This window comes from Microtus oregoni, unplaced genomic scaffold (genome assembly GCF_018167655.1).
Source record: "Microtus oregoni isolate MIOR12 unplaced genomic scaffold, Mior012 000003F_ref0000135, whole genome shotgun sequence".
Taxonomy (NCBI): Eukaryota; Metazoa; Chordata; class Mammalia; order Rodentia; family Cricetidae; genus Microtus; species Microtus oregoni.
This window is the reverse complement of record NW_024543062.1, coordinates 28898845-28923032: the sequence shown is the minus strand read 5'-3', so window position 1 is coordinate 28923032 and position 24188 is coordinate 28898845. Positions and strand designations below refer to the sequence as shown.

Here is a 24188-nt window from a genome sequence, read left to right as displayed (position 1 = left end):
AGAGAATGACTGGGGATTCAGTTAGTAGAGTGCCTGCCTAGCCCTGGCATACACAAAGACCTGGGTTCCATCCTCAACATTAAGTAAAAGCAGGGTGTGGGGACATCATTTTAGCACTCAAGACAAGGAAGGAGGAAGATCAAGAGTTCAAGGTCATCCCCAGGCATGTGTCAATCCCAAGGTCATACCTTTAAATCAACCAACTAACACACCAACCAACCAACCAACCAACCAACCAATCAACCAACCAAATATACCTTCCTCAGTGCATACGGTAGGTGGGTCCCCTCAGTCATGTTCTGTCCATCCTGCCAGTGCCTTCTTGTGCCCACAGGGAGGACAGCAGCACATGTTAGAGGGACAGACAGAAACGGTTCAGATGATCTGAAGGTTTGAAGCAAAAAGAGATACATGGGGGCAGATGTGGAGGGCACCCTTCTCCCATAGCACACACTCCGATAGGAAGTGATTGCTGTCAGCTCATAGTGAGCAAGGAGTCTCAGCTCAGTCCTGAGGTTCAGCAAAAGCTTTCTGTGTGAAGTGACACTGAAGGCTCCCGGGGAGGGGTGAGGAGGTGCTTGAGGGGCACAGACTAAGGCTATTTCTTAACCAGGCTGATGCCACCGACATGGCTCATGGAGACATCTTAAGTTGTCTCCTGTGGCAAAGATGCTATTGGCATCTATTGGGCAGATACTAGAACTTAAGGGTACCACCCGTCCCTGAATGCACCGAGAAGACAGCCTCAAACTCACAGAACCAGCCAGGTGACGATGTCACCAGTGCCCAAGTTTCAAAACTTAGGCTGAGGGATTGTCATCATGGGGAGATGGGAGAAGGAAGATGGCAATTTGACCCATATAGTTTGCTTTTGAAGACTCAAGTGAGTGCCATTGGGAAAGAAAGTAAAGTCTGCCCAAGGAGGCTGTGGATGGTGACCACAGGAGTCTATGAGACACGTTTTGGACCAGGGCTTTGGGATCAGTGCCGCTGTTGGATAACTGGCAGATGGCGAATTTGGGAAACTCCAGAAACAAGGATTATGAAATATGAGGTGTCGGGGATAATTATTCAGGGGCCACCCACAGGGAACCCTGTGGTCCAAGGAAGGACCTAGAGACGAGGAAGAGGAAGCTACCTGCACATCACTCATCTTACGAGACCTACATCCTCACAGACGCACTGAAAATTCTCTGCCGCCAAGTTACATCCTGGACCTTGGGATGCTTTAACTAATTAATAAGATAATTAACCAATCAATGAGCGTACCGCGCACCCCCATCCCCCATCTCCACATAGGAGTGGATTGCAGATACAGGCCACCTCATCCGGCCTTTTGAAACATGTCTTCTGGGGTCAAACTCAGATTGCCAAGCTTTGCGCCTCTGCCTCAAGGTCCGAGAGAAATTATGCAACTTACTGAGAGTACCAGGCACGGGAATAAACCAGGACTCTGGTCGTCCACGTTGTAACTTTGTGCCTCTGCATCGTATTCTCTCCTTCCCTTACTTTATTTTTGAGGATCTGGGCCTAGAATCGAGGGCCTGGCTCCTGCTAGGGCAACCCTGTTGCACACACCTCCAGCCCTCTCCTTTTCTGAGAATTGTTCCAGGCATTCAAAAGCTCCATGCACTTCTCCGGTGCAACCAGCAGATGGCAGCAAAGGAGCGGCCTAGCGAAGCCATGGGCCTCTTCCTGGCTCAGGCTGGCTGCAGCTTGCTAGCTGGCTTTTTCCCAGGGGAGGAACCCAGAAACAGCGCAGGTGGAGTGAGGTTCTCAGGTCCTGTTTTGACCTGAAGACAAATGTGTATGAAGGAATCGAGAAGCGCCAGGAGACGGTCATTCCGATTTCAGCCGTCTCTAACGTGACAGAGCAACGGCCCTGGGAGGCAGACATCCATTCTTGTATGATGTGCCTTGGAGAAAATTCTGGAGGCAAATTTGGAGTGGCCTAGAGGTTGGTGTGGAGTTTGTCTTGAGGGACTGGAACAACGGGGTGTCTGGTGGCAGGCTGGAGCCTCTTGCGTCAAGCAGGCAACTTCCTGTTCACAAATCACGGATGGTCTTGTTTGTACTAAATCCTGTGGCTGAGTAGGACCCAGTAGGGTTCACTGAAGCAGGGTAGTGGGGGGGGGGGGGGGGCTGGTCGGTTACTAGTACTCGAAGGAAATAAAGAAAAATGAAAGAGGTTCCCTTTTGCTTCCTGATCCTTCCGCAGTGTCTAGGATGTTCAAGTAGGTTTGCTTAGGTGCAAGTGGAAAAGACAGAACAAGGGAGAAAGGTAGAAAACAGACCCCAGCCAGCTTCTTCTTTCCAAATGGAAGGGGTTCCTGGACATGTGTATTCTGGCCCATGCACAGGTCTGGGACAGGTGCCTTCTTAGTTTCTAGCTAACAAAGGTGAAAAGAAAGACATCGCATCGAAAGAGACCCTAGTTGTATTTTAGTTTATTTTTCTTTCTTTCTCACCTTGGCACCAAATTTGGCCCCAAAGTAACCCGACCCTAACATGCACGCAGGTATTCCAAAAAGCCAAACCCAGTGCAAGTCTTAGTGGCAAGTTTGAGGTCCCAGTACTCTGCACAGGAAGAGGCTGTCACAAACAAGATGATGTCGAGCAGAAAATCTGAACTTCCTGAGGACAAAAAAGCAGAGTTGGTTATACCCTAACCTTGTCACTGTGATGTCCATAGAGGCCAAGCCCCCCTCCCAGGTGGGACCCCTAATGGTCCACCCCACCAAGAAAATCTCTCCTGCAGCTCCTATGCCCTCCCTCCCTCCCCCCTGGCATCTAGTGAGAAGTAATTTTGTTTTATGAAGAGTAGTTTCCCTTTACTGGCTGTGGCCACTCAGGGAAGGTGGCCCTCCCAACAGGAAATTAACACAGAACTCACTGGGGGTGATAATGACTGCTCATAGTCATTTGGCTGATAAGTTAATATAATTGATTAATCAACTAATCATACAGTGCCTGACTGCACCCAATCCTCCATCGTTAGCTTCAAAATAAGCAGTGGGGGGAGGGGAAGGAGGAGCTTAAAGTTAAATTCAACCTAGACCAAAAAAAAAAAAAAACAAAAACAAAAACTGGGGCTCTCAGGCAGCTCCAGGTATCCCCAGACTCTTAGCTTCTTGTCTCCGGAGCAGCAAGCGGCTCTTTATTTAGACTCATACCTGAGAACCTGAAATTCTAGTGTCCTTTTGAGAAGTCATGCACATTTTGTGTGTGATTTCAGGGCACCCTTGACAGATCCTTCTAGAGAATGGCCAGTGAGTTCAGCGCATTTGGCTCTCGGGAGAGTGGGATGTGGCGCCTGAGCTATTTGGATAGTTGGATACCCTGACCACTGGCTGGCTGCCGGGTTGGGAGGATTGGGAGATAGAAGAGCTGCTGCGGGACTAAGAATGCCTCTTCTAGGCACAAAGAGAAAAAAAAAAAAAAACAAGACCTGTCCTAAATGCCCGTCTGCAAAGGCAACAGGAAGGAGGGTTCCTCCCAAGTGTCAGTTCAGTGCCAAAGTGTCCTTGATACTTGGGGGCGAAGCAACATTAGTCTAGGGTTGGCTCTGCGGCTGAGGAAGCCAGATTAGACTCCTGCTCCGGGGAGCAGACAACTCTCATCGGAAACCAGAGCCCTGGTCGTTAGCAAGGAACCGAAGTGCTGGGGATCTTATTTCTAAAGAGCCAGTATTTCATGGGGGTAGGTGGGTGGGGTAGGGTGGCTGCAGAAAGCAGGACCTAGCCATCCGGTTCCAAGGACGCTGTCCAGCTCCCCTGTTTTTGTCTCCTATTCCAGAAGCTAAACCAAAGCTGGGGGACTCAGGATAAAAAGTCCTCAGTCTGGGTGCTCAGGACCTTATGCTCAGAGCTCAGGCTTAAGAACTAGTTAGGCTGCCGCAAGACCGCAAGACCAGGACCAGGGCCCTTCAAATGTGTCCTCTGTGATCTCTTGCTTCTCAGTAGAACCCTGGCCTCCTCTCCCTTTCCCCTACATCCACGTCCAACTGGAACTACATGGATGCAAATAGAAGACCTGAAAAACTGCCTCTGCAGAGATTTCTAGAAATGGAACAGGATGAACCAGCAAAAAGCAAACACCGTCCTCTCAGAATCCCCTCCTGCAGCATCCTCTCCAGCCCTAGGCCTTCGCTCCCGGCTAGAGAGCAGACACTGGGGATTCCAGGGGAACTGGGGCTGGGAGCCGGGGACAAGCTGCTTGTTCCCGGACCCGGCAGGAGAAGGAAGCCCCGTTGATAGCACTGCGCCTGCTCAGATAAACGCTCTAGTGTTTGGTTGAGGACGAATTAAGGGCCTGTGGGATTCCATCCACGTGGAATCATAGGCCCTCACCGTAAAGTCTTCACCTGAAGGGAGGTAGACATTCCAAATCAAAGCCATTCTTTGACGTTACACCACAGAGTCACCCAAAATTACAATACTGCCCTCTGAAGAATGAAAGCGGCCAATTCCAAACACACCCACAATTTCTCTGCATCCGGGACCGCAGGTAGCAACACCTGAATTAGGAATGAAAGCTACTTTGGTTGGCTGATGTTCGGGTTCCATCCCTTCCACATGAACACGGGCCAGTGATTTAATCATTCGGCGACAAGTCTGCTTTGTACCGAGAGGTTGGAATTTATTAATTTCCAAGGGGTTGGAAATTAATCGAATGCACTTTACAGGGTTAATGGTGAGAGAGACTAAGGTCACTCCATGGGGTGCTTTCCCTCCCGGAGTTCCAGGGTCCCGCTCCGCCCTCCCCCCAGCTCACACACGCGCCCCTTGCACGCCAGCGATTTCTATCGTGGTTATTATGTAGGCTTTGAACGCCCACATCTGCAACATATATTTCTTGATTACACGCATCTTGATTATAAAACAAGCAAGTGCATTTTACATCCGGAACTGTCTCGTGAGTGAAACTCCTAAATCCAAATTGGAAGAGACGTCCACAGATGGGGCACACAGAAGGACAGGCAAACAAGCACTTGGCTTTCTTTCTAACACCTGCGGATCCTGGCCTCAGAGTCGCAGACACCCCACAGCTCCTTGTAGGTACGCACATCTATGGCTACATCTAGAAAAGTCCGGTCCACCAGTGAGGAGGGGGAGGCAAATACCACCCCCCCACGCCTTAGCCATTTTCTTGACCCGCTGCCAAGAGACCAAATTTAGAAACCAGCGAGGCAGAAAGAGTGCTGATGGGAAGTTTACTAGCGTCTTGTAGAGCCCCAAGTCTCTTGGCTTAGGAGAAAGTTCAGAACTAGGGTTTTCCTTGAATGGAATTTTTCGAAAGGCCTACACATATTTCGGTAACTTTCGCCCACGTATGAAAGAGTGGGTCTCGGGACAGTTCGGGTCCAGAGATAGACTCCGTGAAAGCCTGCGCTCTCCCATTTGCAAACACCCCTTGCTACTTCAGGACAAACTAGACGTCGGAGTTGGGAGGGGGTACTGCAAGGTCGCGACCCCTGCCTGTGCCCAAGCACGCCCTTCGGCCCCGGCAATTAGCGCCAGGAGGTCAGGAAGAACTCGGACGCCTCTACCCGCAACTCAAAGACCAGCAAAGGTGACCCCGGCCCCTCCCGTCGGGTCTCAGACGCCAGCGCAGCCTGGAGCCGATCTCCCCCAAGGGCGGGCGGGCGCCCGTAGGGCTCTGGCCGGTACCTGCAGTCATCACCGCACACCCACCGAACTGCAAGACGCTAGGCCCTGCAGGCTGCACCAGTTGACCACTGCCAGAGGCCAAGAGGGCCTGGTGGTTCAGGAGCTCTGGCCTTCCTTTGTCCCTGAAGACGCGGCCAGGAGAAAAAAAGACTCCCCCCCCCCAAAAAAAATAGGAATTTATATACAAAAGGAAATATCTCCGCAAAGAGAAGTTGGTTCGAGTTGTGTCTATGTGGGTTGAGTTCGGGGTGGAGGGCGTCTCAATCCAGGTTACCCACTGTGTACCTACACTTTTCTACCCAGAGATTAAGGAACCACGGTTCCCTCATTGAATTTCCAAAAGTCCCTTGGAAATCTCATCTGAGACCCAAACAGGAATGAAAGGATTGGCCCTTCTTCCGATCTGGGTGAGGAGGTGAGGCGGGTGTAGGGCGGGGTGTCCGTGGGGAGCATAGGACAGATTAAGGATGATTCTTTGAGAAGTAGCGCTAGGTGAAGCCCTAAAGTTCCCGACTTCCAAAGGCTCGGGAGTACCCAGTTAGCCACAGTTAGGCAGGGCGCAGTCGTGGGTCAGACAGATAGGTGGCACTCGAAGCTTGGAGAGAGAGAGAGAGAGAGAGAGAGAGAGAGAGAGAGAGAGAGAGAGAGAGAGAGAGAGAAAGCGAGGGAAAAAAAAAAAACCCAGAAAAACCCAGGCGCCGGCCCCTAGTGGCCTCGGCAGCCGCCGCCACCGCCACCATAAAGCCCGCGGCGAGATTGCGACCGGCGCCAGGTGAGTAATAGGCACAGAAATCCAGAGAGATTGCGAGCGGGTCACCCCCGGTCCATCAGCGCCACAAGAGTTACACATTAACAGCACTATATATAAATAAGATACAGAGGAGATTATAAAGAAGACGAAGGAAAAGAAATGAAGGGAGGGAGGGAGGAAGCCCTAGGAGGGGCCGGGGACAGGTTTGGACACTATCCCCAAATTTGGGGGGAGGGAGATGGAGAAGGGAAGAGAAGAGGAAATCTGACTGTGAAAGCCAAGCAAATTTTGTTTGGTTTGGTTTGGTTTGGTTTCTGCTTTCTCCGCATTTGAAACCGAGCTATTTTACCCCCAATTTGGAAGCTCGCGCAGCGGGAAGCCATGAGCCAATTGCCACCTTCTCTGGGCGGACAGTGAATTTTGGTCCGGCGGGAGGAAGGACCTTCCTCTCTGGTCCCCCCCTGGTCCCCCTAAACACTCTCCAGTCCCGTCTCTCTGGTTGTTTTCTCCTCCTCCCTAGACTGCTGGGGGGCGGCAGTGAGGGTTCCCCACGTGCCTGGGCTCGAAAAGGGGGGTTTGCCCACCCCTCCAAAGGTCTAGAGCTAGGTCCTCTACCAAACCCAGGAGGAGGGAAGGGAGGGGCCCCTCTCGTGACCGGCCGTTCAAGAGGCCTGAAGGTGACAGGGACGTAAGGCCCGGCTGGCGGGCTCCGGAATGGGGGTTGGGGGTAGTCAGCCGCCAGGCAGGCTCCGGCTGGGTCTTTGAGTCAAGGCCCCCAGGGCAAGAAAGTCTTCTTCAGGGCTAACTTTAGAGAACATTCCCTTGCCCGCCCCCAGAGAAGCCTGGATAGTGACTCCACCATTTTTTTTTCTTTTTCTTTCGTATTGAAAGATTCAAAGATAAATTGAACTTCAAAAAGATAACTTGCCTAACTGCCTCGGGCCGGGTTAAGGGAAGAGTAGGGGTTGGGGATGCCAGCCAGCTTCCTGGGTGACTTTTGCCTAGCAGGTTCCATGTGGGCTCCTGAATTACCTTCCTCCTCACGACCAAACAAAGTGTGCGCACGGTGGGGTGGTGAGAGCACCCTGCTTGGCCTTGTCCCAATCCTAAATGTCCGTGGGCAAGGGACACAACCTAACCTTTTCCCCGTGCCAGATTCACGGGTGTAGGGAGAGTTTATTTTGTGTTCCATGTCAAAAAGGGGAAGGACGGTTTAAAATCTTAAACCCTTTCCAGCGCTGCCAGCTTCTTTCTGGTCGGATTCCTGTGTGGGGAAAGGCGACTTTGAACACAGGGTAAATCTTCCCTTATTAAAACTGAAGTATATGGAGTTCCTATTTACGAAATTTAATCAGGTCCTTTTCCTCTCTGGCTCCTTAAATTAAAGGGGAAATAGTTTCAGATCGATGTGGCCCCCTTCGCAGGAGCAAGGAACTTTTTGTTTTCAGCTTTGTAATTTGAGTGACATCTCATTTTGGTTTGCTGGGGGTGGGGGGTGGTCTTAATTACTATTTAAAGACGAAAGGAAAGAGCAGGCAGGAAGATCATTCCCTTCTAATTTTCCAGCTTCAAGAGACACTCTAGAAGAAATCATTAACACGACTTCAAAACTCATTTCAATAAAAATTTATTGAAATTTCACTGATGTTTTTAAGGAGGAGAATTACAGAAAACTCATCAAGTACTAAACACAAAATATGCCTTCATGGATTTTTTTTTAAAAAAGATTTTTGTTATTTTGTTTTGCCTTTCATGGTTGTTTGAATGAGTCCCTCTCTGTACACCACCTAGATGAACAATAGCAAGAAAACCTCACTTGGGTTAGAAGATACCAGAGACAAATGAGGACGAAGAATTAGGAAGGTTATGGCAGCCTCTGCTCCCATGACAATCTCAATCCCTCCCAGGGTGTCAGAGCTTAGGGAAAGGGCCAATACCTCCCCAATTTTGGTGAAAATAGGAAATAGTATTCCCAACCTCCCCACCCCACCCCCGCCACCAGCTCTTGAACAATTAAAATTGCAGCCAGCTCTATTTGAAAGCATTAGATGGAGGTCCAGAAGCCTATGCTCGTTAGTGTGAATTAGCCATCTCCTGACCTGGAAATAAAAAGCAAAAGGCAAAACAAGAATAAAACCTGACAGACACACTTCTATTTACATCCAGCTATGTACAAGTCAATAAATTAAAGTTTAACTTTCTGAGCGGTCATAATTCCACCTATTTACAAGAGATATCAAATAATTACATAAATACTTTGTCCAATAGTCGTGTTTCCTCTTTATTATTTCTTTTAAAACCTTGTGTTATTGCATATACAGTTGAGAGAACTAATGGTCGGACGGGCACACGAAGCCCTCTACAGCGCTTAGATAAAACAGATAAAATAAACTCAGTGGATTCCAACCCCATTGCTTCCCTTTACCCCACTCCACCCCTACTTCCTCTGGGCTGCCAGTCTGAGCAGGGTTGAGGATGGCAGGGTTTTGTTGTTTTTCTGTAAAAGCCAAAAAAAAAAATCAACAAATAAAACCCAGAAAACTCTAACATGCAAAAACAAACAAACAAACAAAAAAGGACGGGTATCCCTCCTTTAAAACCTCAGGATATTAAAAAGACACAGGATTCCTTTAACATAGACCAGGCAAGGGCCTTTCCCTTCCCCAGTAAAGGTACTCAGCAATTTAAGTCTTCATAGACAGTTCCACGGGACTTGATCTGTCCCCGGTTTGGGTTTGTTTGTTAGTTTGTTTAGGGAAAAAATTATTTTTGTTTCCACTTGACACACGAAGGGGAAAGAGATTTGGGTGTAGTCTCTCAAACAGGGCAGGCCGGCCTTGGCTACCTCGTTCTTCAGCCCCAACTTTCACACCAGCCTCCACTGAAGTCGCTCTAGACACAAAAGCCAGTTTCCCCCCACCCCCACCCCCGCGTCTCAAAGCAACAGCAGCCAGCTTCCACAGCGCAAGACAAGGCCTGTGGTCTCTAGCGCATTCTCTGGAGGGAGCCTGGTGCTCCTTCCCAGACAAAACTGAAGGATGGGGAATCACCCCAGTGGAAGGTCTGTGGTTTATTTTACATCCAACAAAGTGCACTGGCAGATTTGACCGAACTGGAATGGAGAGACCTTTGGGGGAGCTGTTTTTGTTTTTTGTTTTGTTTTTTTTGTTTTTAAGGGGACCCACTGCAGGACCTGTCCGGCTTGGCTTCCAAGCCACTGACCAGCCGCTGGATGCTCTGCAGTTCACTGGTAGCCGCCTCTTTCTCTGAGCAGAGTTTGGGTGACAAGGACACTGAGCTGGAGGACAGCGTGGACGAGCGGCTGTTCAGTTCCGAACCCGAATCCACGGCCATCGAGGCCGGGCTGGCCGCCAGGGCGGCTGCCTTGCTGTCTAGGGGCCCCGCGGCCGAAGCCATGGATGGCAATGCAGTGGCCAGCAAGCTGCTGCTATCAGGCACTGGAACCGGGATGGAATACGGACTGTAACGTAGCCTGGGGCGCATGCTGTTCAAGTTGAGGAACGGGTGGCGGTGCACGGAGCTGGAGGCGGCTGCTGAGGAAGCCGCAGCTGCAGCAGCCATGTATGTGTAGGGGTAAGGGAACAGGCTCCCAAAAGGCGACATAGCCAAGCCCTGGGGAAGGAACAGAAGAAACATATGGAGTCAGAGGATGGGCGACCCCTCTTTTCCACCTCCTGCTATCTGGTCTTGGAGGAGTTGGAGGGACAAAACTTTACCCTAGGCCACAGATCCCTTGCATGCTAAACCAAGGGGTTAACATGCTGGGAACTTCCTGGCTATTAAATCATCCACAACGTGTCCTCCATGGTGCCTGACCCTCGGGGCTATTAGCAAGTTCCCGTGAGGGCAAACAACCGCACCTGTTGAGTGGGCCTCCACCAAAGGGCTAGATTAAACTCCGGTGCACATGTTATCATGCTATCTTTAATTTTGTCCTTCTAGATTTTTCCCAAGTTAGAAAAAATAAGGATAATGTGAAAGGAGGGGGTTTGAAAAGGTGTTAATTATTAATATAAAGACTGCAAACACCCAGTTTTTAAGGCTTGGGGGTCCTACGTGGGAGGCTGCAGGACCCAAACAAGCAGAATTTGCGTGCAGGGTGTGTTCTTCGCTTGAAGATGCCTCCAGACCTGTCTATTCAGGGTGACCCTCCTCCACCTGCCCTTCTGGGGGGAGACCAGCCGTGAGTTAGGAAGGTTGGGGGTAAGTTAGAAACTAGCCGGTGTCTCAGCTTCCTCCTCCCCATGGGGGAGGACTATGTGCCTTTTGGCTCTGGCAAGGGAGGCGAATGTGCTCAGACAAAACAAAAGGTCAGAGTAGGCGGAAAAACCCCAGAGAGGCTTCCTACCAGGTTCAGAACCTTCTCCCCAGCCCCTCAGTGCCGGGCACAGCTGTCTGAACCACACACACACACACACACACACACACACACACACGCCTGCCACAGCCAGTCTCCCCTCCTTTGACATTTCCCACGTGTGCACAACCCATTAACCCTTTGGAGATAGGCAGGCCTGTTTGGGGTGGGGGTGGGGGAGGAAAAGCTTTCAACTAGGTGGAAGACTGGCTGCCTCCAGACCAAATTCTCACCCAGGGAACCAGTCACTTCCCCTCCCCACACCTCAGCCCCTTCCTGGGGGAGTAGTGGCTAGGAGCCTCCAGAGAAATATGTTGTCTGAAAGATGAAATCAAAGAGGCTCTGTGGGTCAGACAGGCTCAACTCCACCAGGGAACCAGCTGTGTGACCTGAGCGGAGGGATTCAACATCTCTGGGCCAGAGATGATACATCAAATGATTCAAACTTGTCACAGTGTTAAGGAATGTGGAGCTTGGCCATGCATAGGAAGTAATTTAAGGGCCCTTGAAGGGAAGGGGTGGTCACGACGGTTCAGTGAGATAGGTGCTGCGCCCTGCAAAGGGTCAATAATCTAATAGTTACTAGCATGCATTACTGTCTAACTAACGGTCCTAGGCAAGTGACTGGGATTGAGAGAGCTACTGGAGCGAGCCGGGGATGGGCGGGAGGGCAGGCAGGAGTAATACCTGGGAGGCCAGAACGTGTTGTTGAAGGTGGAAGGGCAGGGTGGCAGCCGACGCCCCGGACAGTCCCTGCGCTGCGGCAGCCGAGGCCATGGCTGTGGAATCCAGACCTGAGACGCCGGTGGATGCCCCGGATACTGTGGCCAGCAGGGGCCCCATGCCTGCAGCCATACTGGAGAAGGCGCTGCCCATGGCGAACTGGCCGGGGTGCAAGAAGAGAGGGTGCCCGTTGAAGAACTGCTGGCCGGCTAGGCCTGGGGCGAAGCCCAAGCCTGGAAGGGGCCCCTGCGCCAGGTGCGCGGCTGCGTCCGTCTGCACTGACAGTGGCGCGAAGGCGTCCTTGGCGGGCAGCGAGCGAACCTCATCCACTTTAGTGGCACCTGGACCCTCGCGTCCGGGGCTCCTGCGCTCCTCGGCTCCCGGGACGCGCGTGCTGGATGAGATGGTGGCCGGGCTGTGGCGCGAATCCGGCGATGCCTTGTCCAGGCGCGCGGTGTCTCGGGCTCGGCCGGGTTCCGCGGGGAACAGCTGAGCCCTGGTGGCCGGGCTGCCCTTGTCTCGGCCTGGCTCCTCAGCGGTGGTGGTGGAAATTTTCGCGGCATCACAGGCCTCAGGGCCGTGCTCCTCCTTGCTTTCGGCTTCGGCGTCACTTTCGGCTTCGCTGGGGCACAGATCTTGGGGAGGAGAAAAAAATGCCGGGGGAACCATCTGTCAATAGTGTTTCTTAGTTTAAACCCCACCTCCCAGGCCGGCGCGGTGGCGCAAGGCCTGGCATGCCAACAATGAGGCATCGGAGACAGGAGGACAGCCTGAACTACAGAGTGAGACTATTTCAAACACAGGATTCCCAATTGGGCAGTTTATTGGCTGTGTGACTCCAGCGCAAGCCCCTCTGCACCACTCCCAGCCTTGGGTTTTCCTCTCTGTGAAATGGGATGATGTAACACTTTTACAGCTAATCCCAAAAGCATCCCAAGTGTTAAAACTCGGTTCAACCTTCTCTCCAGCCAGGCACTCAACGGGCAGCTTTTCTTATTGTAATGGTTCCGCTTTAAAACAAAACAAAACCAGAAAAGAAAGCTTCCACCTAGTCAAAACTTTCTCTGTCCTCTCTCCCATTGGATTGCAAATTCGCTTTTTAAAGATGAAAACGCTAGACCTCAGAACTCTGCTGGAACCCATTCCTGTCACCTTCAGAGTCTCGGGCTCAGGGAGGATGGAAGTCAGGTGCTTCCACAAATTTGTGACTATTTTGGATTTGTTTGGAAAGAATCCTGACGTGGGATGGGCACAGGCAGAAACTACACCCTCCCAGGAGCCTTCTGTTCGCCTCAGTTCCTACCAAGATGGGTGGTGAACAATCAGATCTCATGTATGTATGTATGTATGTATGTATGTCTCTCTTGAACCACACCCTCTTCTGTGGGTATCCTGCCAGACCCCCCACCAAAAAATGAACCCCACTTTACGTTAGAAGCTGAAATGGATTGGAGACAAAAGGAACTCTCCCATTTTATTTCACCGGAAACCAGATTTCTTCCCTTTGAGACCATCTTTCTAAATAACGCTGCTTGCTCTTTAAACAGAAAACTGGCTCAAGATTCAAACCACTTTCTCTGCCCCTACCCCCACTACCTCCCCATAGCAGATGCCCCAAGGGCCTCCTCCCTCCCCCAGGTCAGCTGTGGCTTTTCTTCTACCACCTTTCCTGCACCAACCAGGTGGTTGAGAATCTCCAGGCTACTCCCTGCCCAACACATTTCCACCCAAAATTCAGTTGGAGGTTGATGAGCAGCAGCTGGATGCTGTTGGTTGGAAAGAGAGGGAGGACAGAAGGGAGGAGGGAATAAAGGACAGACAGACAGACAGACAAGTGCTTCATGTGCTTTGTGCGACTGCCCTTGTCAGGAGGACATACACCACACCACACACACCAAATGGGATTGTGGGGAAGGTGTTCCGAGTTCTCCCATGCTACCCCCACTTTCATTATGATTCTGCTTTGCAGGTTCTAGAAGGGCCTGCATCTCCTAAAGGGAGTCTACTGGCTCAGGATCTTCCCTAAGTTCCAAGGCCACGGGGCCAAGTCTGGAGGCTACTCATCACAGAGGAGGCCAGGCTTACCTTTGAGGTTGGATGTCCCCACAGTGGACACAGCCGGAGAGGAGGCCTGGGCGAAGCAGTTGAAGGCTGCCTGCTCGCTGGAGGACTCGTCTGAAGTCCCTGTTTCCTTCTTGTGTCTCTCATCGAACACCCTCATAGACTGCAGGGTGAGCTGCTTTCTGAGATAGAGGCCCACACCCATCGTTAGAGACTGCCACACACACTTCCCTTTTTTGTCTTCTTCCCCCCACTTTCCGGAGTGGCACACACCTCACCCCGCTACCCAACATGGAGTCTGTGCAACACAACACAGATCCCAGCATTGTTTAGCTGGGAGGAGGCCTATGCATTAGGAAAGAACTTGGCCTAGGAAATCTTGTTTAAAACCTCAGGACAGGACAGAGGCTAGAGTTGGCCAGGACAGGTACACTACTGGCCTTCCAGAGGGAGGGTGCTACGAAGACCCAGCCCAAAGCCCTGCATGGGCACTAAGATGGGCAAGAACCATTCATTATGTGGTCCTTTGACAATAACCAGCTCACCAATGCATTAATTGGAGTTTAAGTTTATTTCAAGGTTAGAAATTATTTTTAATGCTCAGCCCCAAGGAAAGAAACTTGAAAAAAATGATAGATGATTTTTCTGGATTGTAGAAAACCTTTGAAAGGGGGTGAGGGGTGCACAGCTTTTTCTATGGTCTGTTTAAAGCAAAAATTGATACAGAGACCCAGAAAGGAAGGAGGGAGGAAAGGTTCCCTGGATTTCTCAAGGGGCCTCAGTTTCAGCCTGGTGCTTTCTGAGAGGCGAGGTTGCAGAATGTGTGAATGGCTTGGGTCCCTTCGGTCTTGCTCAGGACAAATGCCAATTAACTAACAATTAATAGGCATCTTTATAACCTGTTACCCCTGAGACTATTTTCTGGTCAGAACTGCAGTGTAGCCTTGGTTCCTTTAAAGACAAGCAGCATAAAATGTTCTCTATCTGGGCCACTATGGACCAAGAAGGAGCAAGCTGACCCTCTCCCCTCCCCCACATCTTGCACCTCACTTCTAATACTTCCAAGTTCAAGCTGAAGAAAACAATTTCCCAATTAACCCTGAAATTTTAAGTCTCAGCTCACCTTTTTTCTCTCCTGCCATTCCCAGTGTCCCGAAAACCTTTTGCAAAAGGGTTGTTGTCTATTTTTAACTGAGTTATCTAGAAAAAACACATAAGCAAAACAGACATTAGCTTTACTTTCTAGAATGTTCTAAACATGCCCCCCAAACGCCTCAGTCTTTCCTAGAGATGTGACTGCCCAAGGAGTCACAGGGATGGACCAAGTGGAAGTCAGAGGGAAGATGATGGTAGGAAGATAGGAAGGGGCTGAAACATCATAAGAAAATGTAGTAATATTTAATGAACCAAGCAAGGATTTCACACTAAAATTATCCAAAGAAATTCCTTCTTTTGGACAATTTAGATTTAGAAATGAGACTATTCAAATGTGGCTAAAAGGCACAGCCTATAGATCTGAGCTAGTAGGCTTCTGTTTTGATTTTTTATACAGCACAATTAATTATAAAGCATGTTAAAATACCATTTCCTTATTATTTCCCAACCCCCATCACACATACATGTAACACAAACACACACCCTACACACGAAAACTTTTTCTGTGAATCTAATAAAATTAATTATGGGGTTTCACTACTACCTTCTACTAGAGTGACCCCCAACCCCACCACTCCAGGCAAGAGTGGATTTGAAGGAATTATATACTAAGGACTTTCAGATTGAAAAGGAAAGAATAACCACTGGTAATATTTGTTTTCATTTATGTTTACTTTTGGTGTGTGCCGTGTGTCCCCCCCCCCCCAGCCTCTGCTATGTTTAAAACTATTAGCCATTAAAGTAACAATTTAGTTGATGTAACTTTCACAGGATTCCCGGTTGGAGCCAGCTTGAGGTTTGTTGTCTTTAGAATCTCTTCTCCTGGTAGAGAAACTATGTATCCAGTTAACAGGAGCGAGAAACCTGGGCTTTGGTTTAGGGTTCTGCTATTTAAAGGAGGTCAGATGTCCTTTGCATGAGGTAAGGAAGGAGAGGAGCGGGTGGTGACTTAACATCCACACTAGGAAATGTAAGGATAGGTGTCCACAGGGACCAGGGAATGACCATGAGTTCAAAGTACAAGGTGTTGCCAGGTGAAGTGAACTCTCCATGAGGTCTAGGGCTCAAGTATTGGGCCACAGGGGTCCTCAACCCCTGCCCACCCACCCACAGTTGCCAAGCTCTGTGCTAGTGGACCACCATCAATAGACACTTGTCTCAGGGCCTCTGTGTTCAGTTTCCCTGACCTACAGGCCAGGAGAACTGCAGATTCCAGGTGAGGCTCATTGGGTGAGCCCTTTATAATCCCCGGCTTTAGGCCCCAAAGGAGAACAAGTATCAGATGAACTCCTGATTATGAGCTAGTGATTATTTCCACCTTTAAGTGGGAAGCCTCGGACAGCTCAATTAACAGAACCCTGATTTAGGGTGCGTTTTTACACACCACCTCCATCACCTGCAGCAGCAGCATAAAAATTAATGAAAACAAATCATGTATTGGGAATTTCTGGCTGAGAGGAGTGCCCATCTCTACTCATCTCCAGGTGAGACCCAGACACTTTGCATCTTAAATTAATTGCTACCTTGCTACCTGGTTCCTTTCAGAACAGCACACTTTTTTTTTTTATCCTTCCTCCAGAAGAGAATGAAGTAAGAAACACCAAGAGACAAGACCCTGCGGCCAGGGCAGGGACTGGACTATCAGTTTAATACAAGCACCAGATTCCCAGCTGGGAGGAGAGATTTGTGCCAGCCCCCCTCCCTCCCAGGAATCAGACCATAGAAGGTCAAATCACACAACTCACACAAGGAAATTCCAGACTTTCTTCTGTCCAATGCCCTAATAACTTTCTCATTGAGAGCAAGTAAGCTTAGAGGAAGAGAGAAACGCCCCGTGGGTTACCTTGTCATTTTGGTAGGCAGTCACGGCAATGAATTCCGTTTCCGGGAATAGGTATGTGCGAAATGTACTGTAAGGCAGTTTTAAGATATCATTGGCTCTGACGATGTGGAACCGGGGCTGGTACTTATGCATAGAGTTGAGTATGGTCTAGAGAAGCAGGAAGGGGGAGCACACACATTAAAAGAAAGAAAGAAGAAAAATAGTTTAACAGAACAAATGAGATCTTAGGTCCCCTGCCAAGCCAACATTGTCCCCACTGCTGGGTCCAAAGCCCACCTCCTTGTGGTACATTTCACGCCACAAGATTGTTGTCTTCCAGAGACTTCCAAATTGTTCCTCAGCTTCTAAAGCGCACCCCCCACCCTCTCCATCTACATATTCATTTGTGCCTTGAACCCTAGCCTACCTGGGTCCCAAAACTATAATTCCCCTTCCACGCTGCGTGATCGCTTGGGAAGGCCAAAGTCTTAAAAGATAGAGAAAAACATGCATTTTAATTTACAAAATGATTCAGTACTTTAAGCGCCCACTAATTGACAAGCCCAATCCACTTAAGGCCTTGAGAGGCCGCGCTCTAGAGAGGAATATTTATGCCCTAATCAAATCAAGGGCTTCAAATGCAATCCCTGTCCGCTTTAGATATTTCCGAGCCATTCACGTCTTCCTGGGCCTAATCTTTCTGCTTATTCCTCGCTTATCACTTTGTTTATCCTATTGAAATGCTGGGGAGGGGCAGAGGACAGCCAAAGGTCCCCTGGCCTGGCTTTCGCCTGCAAGCCAAGTCTCCTGAAAGTCTCTAAAGCACACTCAGCCACGGAATCCACACGCATTCCCTAGTACGTACACACACACACACACACACACACACACAGCATTTTTCTTTAACACCAAAGACTTCAGCTTGTTCCTCGTACACCTGACTTTCACCCAAGTCCAAAATCACTTTTAGTAAAAGAAAATACACTTTCAAAAATGTAGCCACCGCCTTGGCCCAACACAGTAAAGGTTTCAGCTCTCCCAAGATATGGCATGGCTGACTTCAAAGAAGCAACATAATATTTCTAAGCAAAACGGTCCTTATCCAAGTACAAAACTTTAAAAATCGATTCATAACTTTTTGTTCTTAGTATTACTCTTCACGCCCAGGTCCGGCACCCACCCTGGACCTTCGATTGCTATTCCGGTAAATTCTTCGAGAATGGTAGGCCTTCCATTATCCAGGTAGCAAGACATCCCCCTCTCCCCCTGAGTTCCCTCTGCAACTAGAGGTTGCAAATTGAACAAAGTTGGTTATGTGTGGCAACCTGGACCCAAAGTCGGTTTCCTAGGAAGCCATTCCTCCCAGGGAATCTTACTGAGAGTCAATGAAACTTACAAATCCGTGTTTATCCGATATGTTGTTGGTGAGTTTCAGTTTGTGGAAGGTGACGACTTTGGACATCCACTGCTCCCCCGTAGCGGGGCTGTCCGGGTGTATGTACATTCTCTTGGGCATTTCGGGGTCTGCCTTACCGGCCACCATCCACCGAGAATTGTGAAATTTGTATCGACAGTCGTCAGCAGCTATAATATCCATCAATAAAATATACTTGGCCTTTTTATCCAGCCCAGAGCACCTCACTTTAAATGGAGGGAACATTCGCCTACAAGAGCAAAGCACAGAAAAAGGAAACAGATAAATAGGAGAGGTAAATGGCTCAGGACCTCGGACTTGGCTTCCAAGTTGTCTGGCCCCATCTAAAAGCACAAGGCTTTCTGCTGGGACCAGGGAGTCTGCAGGGCAACCCTGAGTGAAATTTACTTCCACACTGACATTAAAAATGTTCAATCTCCCATTATTGTCCTATCCCAAGCCTCAAATCAAATTAACTACAGCAACCTCCTCTTATCTCTAAAAGTACCGACTATTTTGTAAAAAACAAAAACACATTTGATTGCATGACTGTTTAGATTGCCCTCTGCAGAGAGGGATGAATTCTTGCCTAAGATTTTTCTTTTTCTTTTTCTTTTCTTTTCTCTTTCTTTCTTTCTTTTGAGTTTGAAACAGCTAGAGGTAGGGTTCTAAGAAACAGTGGTTAATAAAGTTTAGGCTATTCCACCCTCCCATGAGAAAACATTAAAGCTTATCGAGGAAATAAATGCCCAGTTATGGAGTGAAGTGGTGAGCCAGATGGAGGCTGGCGAAGTATTACACCGGATTCTCAGTTCGGAGGTTGGAGGCAGGCAAGCACCCGGGCCTGGTAACCCATTCGTGATTTAAGTTATAAACCGCATTGCATTCCTCTACTCTGTAGGCCACTGCAAGATCCTGCTGTTTAATTTCACAGAAGTGCTGGCTTTCCGTACTTTTGACTTAAAAGGAAGTACTCAGTTATGAAAACTGACTAAATGTCTTGTGGGTTGGAGAAAGATCTCATGCCAAACTTTGGCCTCAAGTAGTTTGAAGGGAGACCTGTAAGTGGGGGTTTTATTTTCGTGCCCTTTAAACCGGTGTCCTGATAATCCTACAGACATTTTCTTTCTTTCTTTCTTAAATTAAATCAGTGTGGTTTTAAATGCTTTTCCTGGGGTCCTTTCTTAGAAGTTGGTTTCGGTCAGGCAAGGACACTAAATGTTATGTAAAGTATTCATATTCAAACACAAAAGCAGGATAGATATCCTCATGGGTTCCTTGGGTCCACATAACCTTAACTAAAATGATCGCCTGCTCGGTTCTTCCTGGGCTTGCAGAAAAGCGAGTCGGGAAAAGAAACCCTTTGCTGGTTCACCCTTCCCTTGATTTCACTCTGTCCCAGATCAGTCAGGTTTAGGCCCCCTTCAGCTCTGGAGAGTAAGCTGAAGGGCAGAAAGGGCCTGAGAAATCTCACGGGTCTCCCACTACCGTACAAAAAGGGCTGTAAGTGTCTGTACTGGGAAATAAAACCAAACAGACAAAATCAAACAGATAGAAAGATATTTCAGGATATCTTTACAAACGGGCTTTCTGCAACAGGGCGCTTGCTTTTCTCAATTGCTGCAGAAGTCAGTCAGTGTGCGGCTCCTTCAATGGAAAACACCCTCTGTTCTGTAGGGAACTCGGGGCACGGGTCCCCAAGAACCCTGCAGTGGGCCCAGATAGTCTGAAATTTTCTGACCCTCGGGCAGGGCCCAGGAGTCTCTACATTTTTGGGGGGTGGTGTGTGTGTGTCGGGAGAGTTTAGGTCCCAAACGTAAAATCAGGCAGTAGTAAATCTACCGTTTTAATCGACAGACAAAAGGAGACACGAGAAACTTCAGGTGGTTTGGGGAGGGGGTTACCACTGGTTTCTTACCTTCCCGACTTCGTAATGACCATCTCTGTACCCCGCTTGTGAAACTGGTCCCAAAGTTCCTTGGCCTCCAGGTGCACCTTGGGGTCGTCTTCCACGTCCTCCTCGGGTTCCATGGTCTTCAGAGGCCTCAGGTGAGCTTGGGGTCCCAAGGATGAGAAAGGAATGCCGGTCTCAGCAGCCCCCACCAACTGATCCATGATGGGCTTGGCCAGGGCTCCGGGCAGGGAGAGCGCCGCGGCGCCGTTGGGAGGCAGCGTTAGCGCGGGGAAGAAAGGCGGCTGGTGGCCCAGTACCGCGCTCATGGCGAAGTCTGGCGCCCGGTGAGGTAGGAACGGATGATAGGCCATGCTTGTCCCAGGGATAACCGGATCTCTCATGGAGAGGCTCATCCACTCCAGACAGGGAACCAGTCCGTGGCTGCTGGCTTGGCTCTGCTTTTGTTTTTACTTTTCAAAAACAATAAAAAAAATTCAATAGCAACGCATAGTTTTGCTTTAAAATAAAAAGAGGAGCAAATTACAATTAAAGCCTTTGAAAGGGAAGGGGAAAGTATCTTTGAGGGAAGAGAATGCGGCTTTTAAAGAGGGTATGGCGACAGTTCGGGAGACATAGCCGCTGCAGGGCTGTCCTGGTGCGTGGAGTGTGTTTGAAAAGCCGCTCCTGGAAGTCGGTTTCAGTAGGGCGAGCCACAAGCAGGGGCTCGACTGGCGCCCGAGCCCTGTGGCTTAGCTGGAAATAGACACACAGCCTTTTCCCGGGGTGGCTCCCCGGCTCCCACGCTCTTTGTTGCCAAAGCGCAAGGTTCTCCGAGACTTTTTTTTTTAAACCTTTTTTCGTCTCCTTCCCCCGCCCCCTAGCTCTTCTCTGGCTTTCTCGCAGGAGGCGTCTTAGATGAGCTAGAAAGATTCTTGCTTTCACTGGGGGCGAGATCAAGGGGGGAGGAAAAGTCTCTCCTTAAAAAAAAAAAACTGATTTAAGCCCCTTTTCAGCGACGTTATCAAAACTCGGTAACTGCGAAGCTGGCTTCGGTTCGCGCTCCCACTCTTCTCTCTGGCTCCAAGCTGCGCGCAGTGTCTGGGTGGCGATCCAAATGGTGCCTGCGATCTTCTACCTCGGGGACTCCGCTGTCTTCCTTGTGCTAAAAAAACGTGAGCGAAATCGCTTTCCTAAAAATAATAAATTAGAAAAAAAAATCAGCGTCCGGGAGCGCAGGGCGAGGGAGGATCGAGAAAACGGGTGAAAAAAAAAACAGGAAAGGAGGAAGAGACGGGAGTGATTGGGAGCTGGAGTAGGCGAGTAGAGGGAGGGAAAGAGAAAGAGAGCGAGCGAGCACCTCGCCACCCTCCTCCGCCTCTAGAATTCCCCGGGCGTCTGCTCGGCGGCTCTGGACGGTCGAGCTGCGCTGTGGGCTGCGGGAGCCCGAGGCTTGTTGATTGGCTCTTTGACGCTTTCGGACCAATTGTGTGGCTGCATAGGCGTGGTTTTCACAGGTCGAGTGCTGGGGGAATAGAGCCGAGTTATAAAAAGAAGGTGTCGGAAACTGGAACGTCGCTGAGCCGCGCGGTACTACGGCCTGTCCTGCGTTTATGTCAACATGATCAGAGGGGAGGGCGGGGAGCCACCAGGGCGCCGCGCGCGCACCAAAGTCGCCTCTAGGTGGCTGATCCAGAAGAGAGTTCGCAGCAGCCAGAGGAGCTCGCCCGGGCTCTTTCTCAGCTCAGCCCACGTCTGAAAGGCCTCAGCCATCCAACCCCCGGGGAACCGTGGAGGAGGCAGGGCCAGGGAGGAAGGGGGAGGGAGCGAGGGCGTGAGCCAGGCAGCCTGCCCCGCAACCGTGGCGCCGGGCAGGGGCGCTCGCCTCTCACACGCTCCGAGCGCAGCAGCTTAAACCTTCGGCCGCTTCTCTGTGCAGATCCGCAGCTTCTTCTCTTTGCCGGGCCTCGGGCTAGCCAAGTCAGCTGCCGAGCCTCCCATTCGGCCAAAGCGCGTGAACAAAAGCTCCAGGCTCGCGCGCAGCTCTGCTGCCCCACGTGGAGACGCCTAGCCTCCTCTAAGTCAAGTCCTTTAGCTTGTGCGGCTGGGTGCTCCGGCTTTCCGAGTCACCGGCGCATGGGATCCCACAAATCTTTCACTCTCCCCGGTGCGTGCTCCCCACCCGCAGTCACGTGCAGAGACCCAAACGCCCCCTGGGTATCTGTACCCGATCGCGCGCCAGCGCCAACACCCTGGGCCCGAGCCCCAAGCGGAAAAACACACGCAAACACGTACAAGGCTTGCGCGCCCGGCCCAATCTAAACTTGCTTCGCGTTACGGACTCGGTTTTGTTTGTTTGTTTGTTTTAATGTATTTACTGACCCTTTTGAGCCCAGTTCCTCTTCCATTCGGATACGGATACCGGTGTTCCACCCGGATGGGGTTGTGGGTGTAGAGAGAACGAAGCCGCTGAAACAAGTGAGTGCAGTGACTGTCGGCCTTTCTCCTTCAAGCCTCTGCCCGCACCTCCCAGCCAGCTCGGCGGGGAGTTGCCGGCTGGGGCTGGAAGGGTTGGTTGGGGGAGGTGCACCAGCCTGGTATCTTCCCCAGGCATCGCACTTATCTCTTGGTGCCTCAGTTCCTTCTCCACCCGGGTGGGGGGGGGGACTTATCTTGGCAGAAGTCGGGGGCGAATTTGTAAAACAAACCGTGAAACGCACCCCTCTACCCCAGAGGTCAGGAGACTCAGTCCCTAATCAGCCCACGGTGGGGAGGAAGGCAAACTGAGTGATGGGACTTTGATCTGGTAGCCCAGTTACCGCAGTCCATGCTGGGGTCAGAGGACTCCCCCCCAAACCCACAGTCCTTGTTTTAGGGTGGAGGAGCCGGGGCACACCAGTTTAAGTGGAGGGCAATCTCAGCAGAGTTTTTCGTTTTCCGGGAACAAGACAAGACCTTCTTTGCTTGGAGAGGGAACAGAAAAAGGGCTGATTTCTGGGCCTAGAGATGAAGCTTGGGGTATTTTCGCGTGGGCCATTTGCCTCTAGATTTTTCCCTTGAGGACACCCACCCCCAGCACCCCCTGGCAGCTACTGGGTGAATAGGCAGTACCCTCTCCCCTGGTTTTGATGTACAGGGTTAGGAGATTTCAGCGCCAGCCCCGAGCTTTCCTTACGCTGCCAATGAGAATAGAGTCGTTCTGTGAACTTGGTCTGACTTGCCATCTCTCCCCCTTTCTTGCCGTGTGTCCACGGTTGAGAAGGGAAAAAAAAAGGAGAGAAACGAAAGAGAAGGAGATGCGTAAGGCGGTGGCTCGTAACGCCCCTTCCCAGGGTCCCTGTTCCAGAACACCGAGGGTGCGAGAGGCCGAGCCAGGCCCCTCTCCGCACAGGCCACCGAAGTCACCGCTGATTCTTTGCAAGCAGAAGACTCCCCTCCCCCTCCGCGCCTAGCCACTTTAGCCAGACCCAGCCCCTAGAACCCAGAGATCCTCTCTGCCTGCATAGGAGAGTTAATCTCTGTTCGCCCGCGTGGAGTGCAGGAAAATAGTTGTGCAACTGCGGAGTATTTGACACCCGTCACCCGCGCGGTGTCCTAAGGATCCACGGGCTAGCCAGAGAGACCTTGGCAACGGATACCCAGCCTTCTGGCCTCGGGGGTCTGCTCTGCAAATGCCAGGCGAGCTCGCTGACTTTGCATGCATATATCTGGCCTTGTTTTTTTGGCTCTGGCGTGGACTGAGAGCAATTTCTGACCCTCATGTCACCCCCACACAAACACCCTTTAGTCGCCTATTTTTGACTGTAACTCTAGCTTAACCCTGGGGTCACCCCAGTTTGCCACTTCTGGCTTCCACCCACCACTCCAGTGCGCTAGGGAAAGGGGGGGAGGGGTGTGGAAGAAAGTTTGCGGGATTTTGAATCGAAAATGTCTACATGTTGCTAATGGTCTACAAACTTCCGCCAATTACGGCTGACCTCCCAGACGCTGCCCCTGGAGGCTCGTGTTCTGTAAGGGAGGCCGCGGCGATGCAAGGATCAAAAGCGGGAAGGTGCGAACTCCTCTTCGTCTTTGCGTGCCCGCCGCGCCCCCCTCCTAGTGGGTGATAAACCCACTCTGGCGCCGACCGTGCACTGGGTGATTAATTTGCGAACAAACAAAAGGGGCCTGGTGGCCACTGCATTAGGGTTAAACATTGGCCAGCGCCTTCCTCAGGCTTATGACAGGCCTGGCCTCCCGGAGAAGCCACAAGGTTAGCGGGTCTCTTCTTAAGCCTCCAGCTGCTGACCGTCGGTGCCGGCTTGTTCTCTTTCTAGACTCCTTG

General features: G+C 50.6%; 1 protein-coding gene across 3 annotated transcripts; it reads right to left on the bottom strand.

Moving 5' to 3' along the window:
* Window positions 1-8688: 8688 nt before the first annotated feature.
* Tbx3 (T-box transcription factor 3) lies at window positions 8689-21261 on the bottom strand. 3 transcript variants are annotated; one of them, XM_041648815.1, is made up of 9 exons: window positions 21225-21261; window positions 19892-21057; window positions 17956-18223; window positions 16987-17046; window positions 16581-16727; window positions 14706-14782; window positions 13607-13764; window positions 11486-12156; window positions 8689-10053 (listed from the first exon to the last, which is right to left on the bottom strand). In XM_041648815.1, exons 2-9 carry the CDS (start codon window positions 20278-20280, stop codon window positions 9592-9594), a joined length of 2232 nt encoding a protein of 743 aa, XP_041504749.1. In that variant the 5' UTR covers window positions 20281-21057; window positions 21225-21261; the 3' UTR covers window positions 8689-9591. The 3 variants fall into 3 exon arrangements, with proteins under 3 accessions (XP_041504749.1, XP_041504748.1, XP_041504750.1); XM_041648814.1 differs by having other exon boundaries at window positions 19892-21255; XM_041648816.1 differs by lacking the exon at window positions 16987-17046 and having other exon boundaries at window positions 19892-21255.
* Between the last annotated feature and the right edge of the window lie 2927 nt (window positions 21262-24188).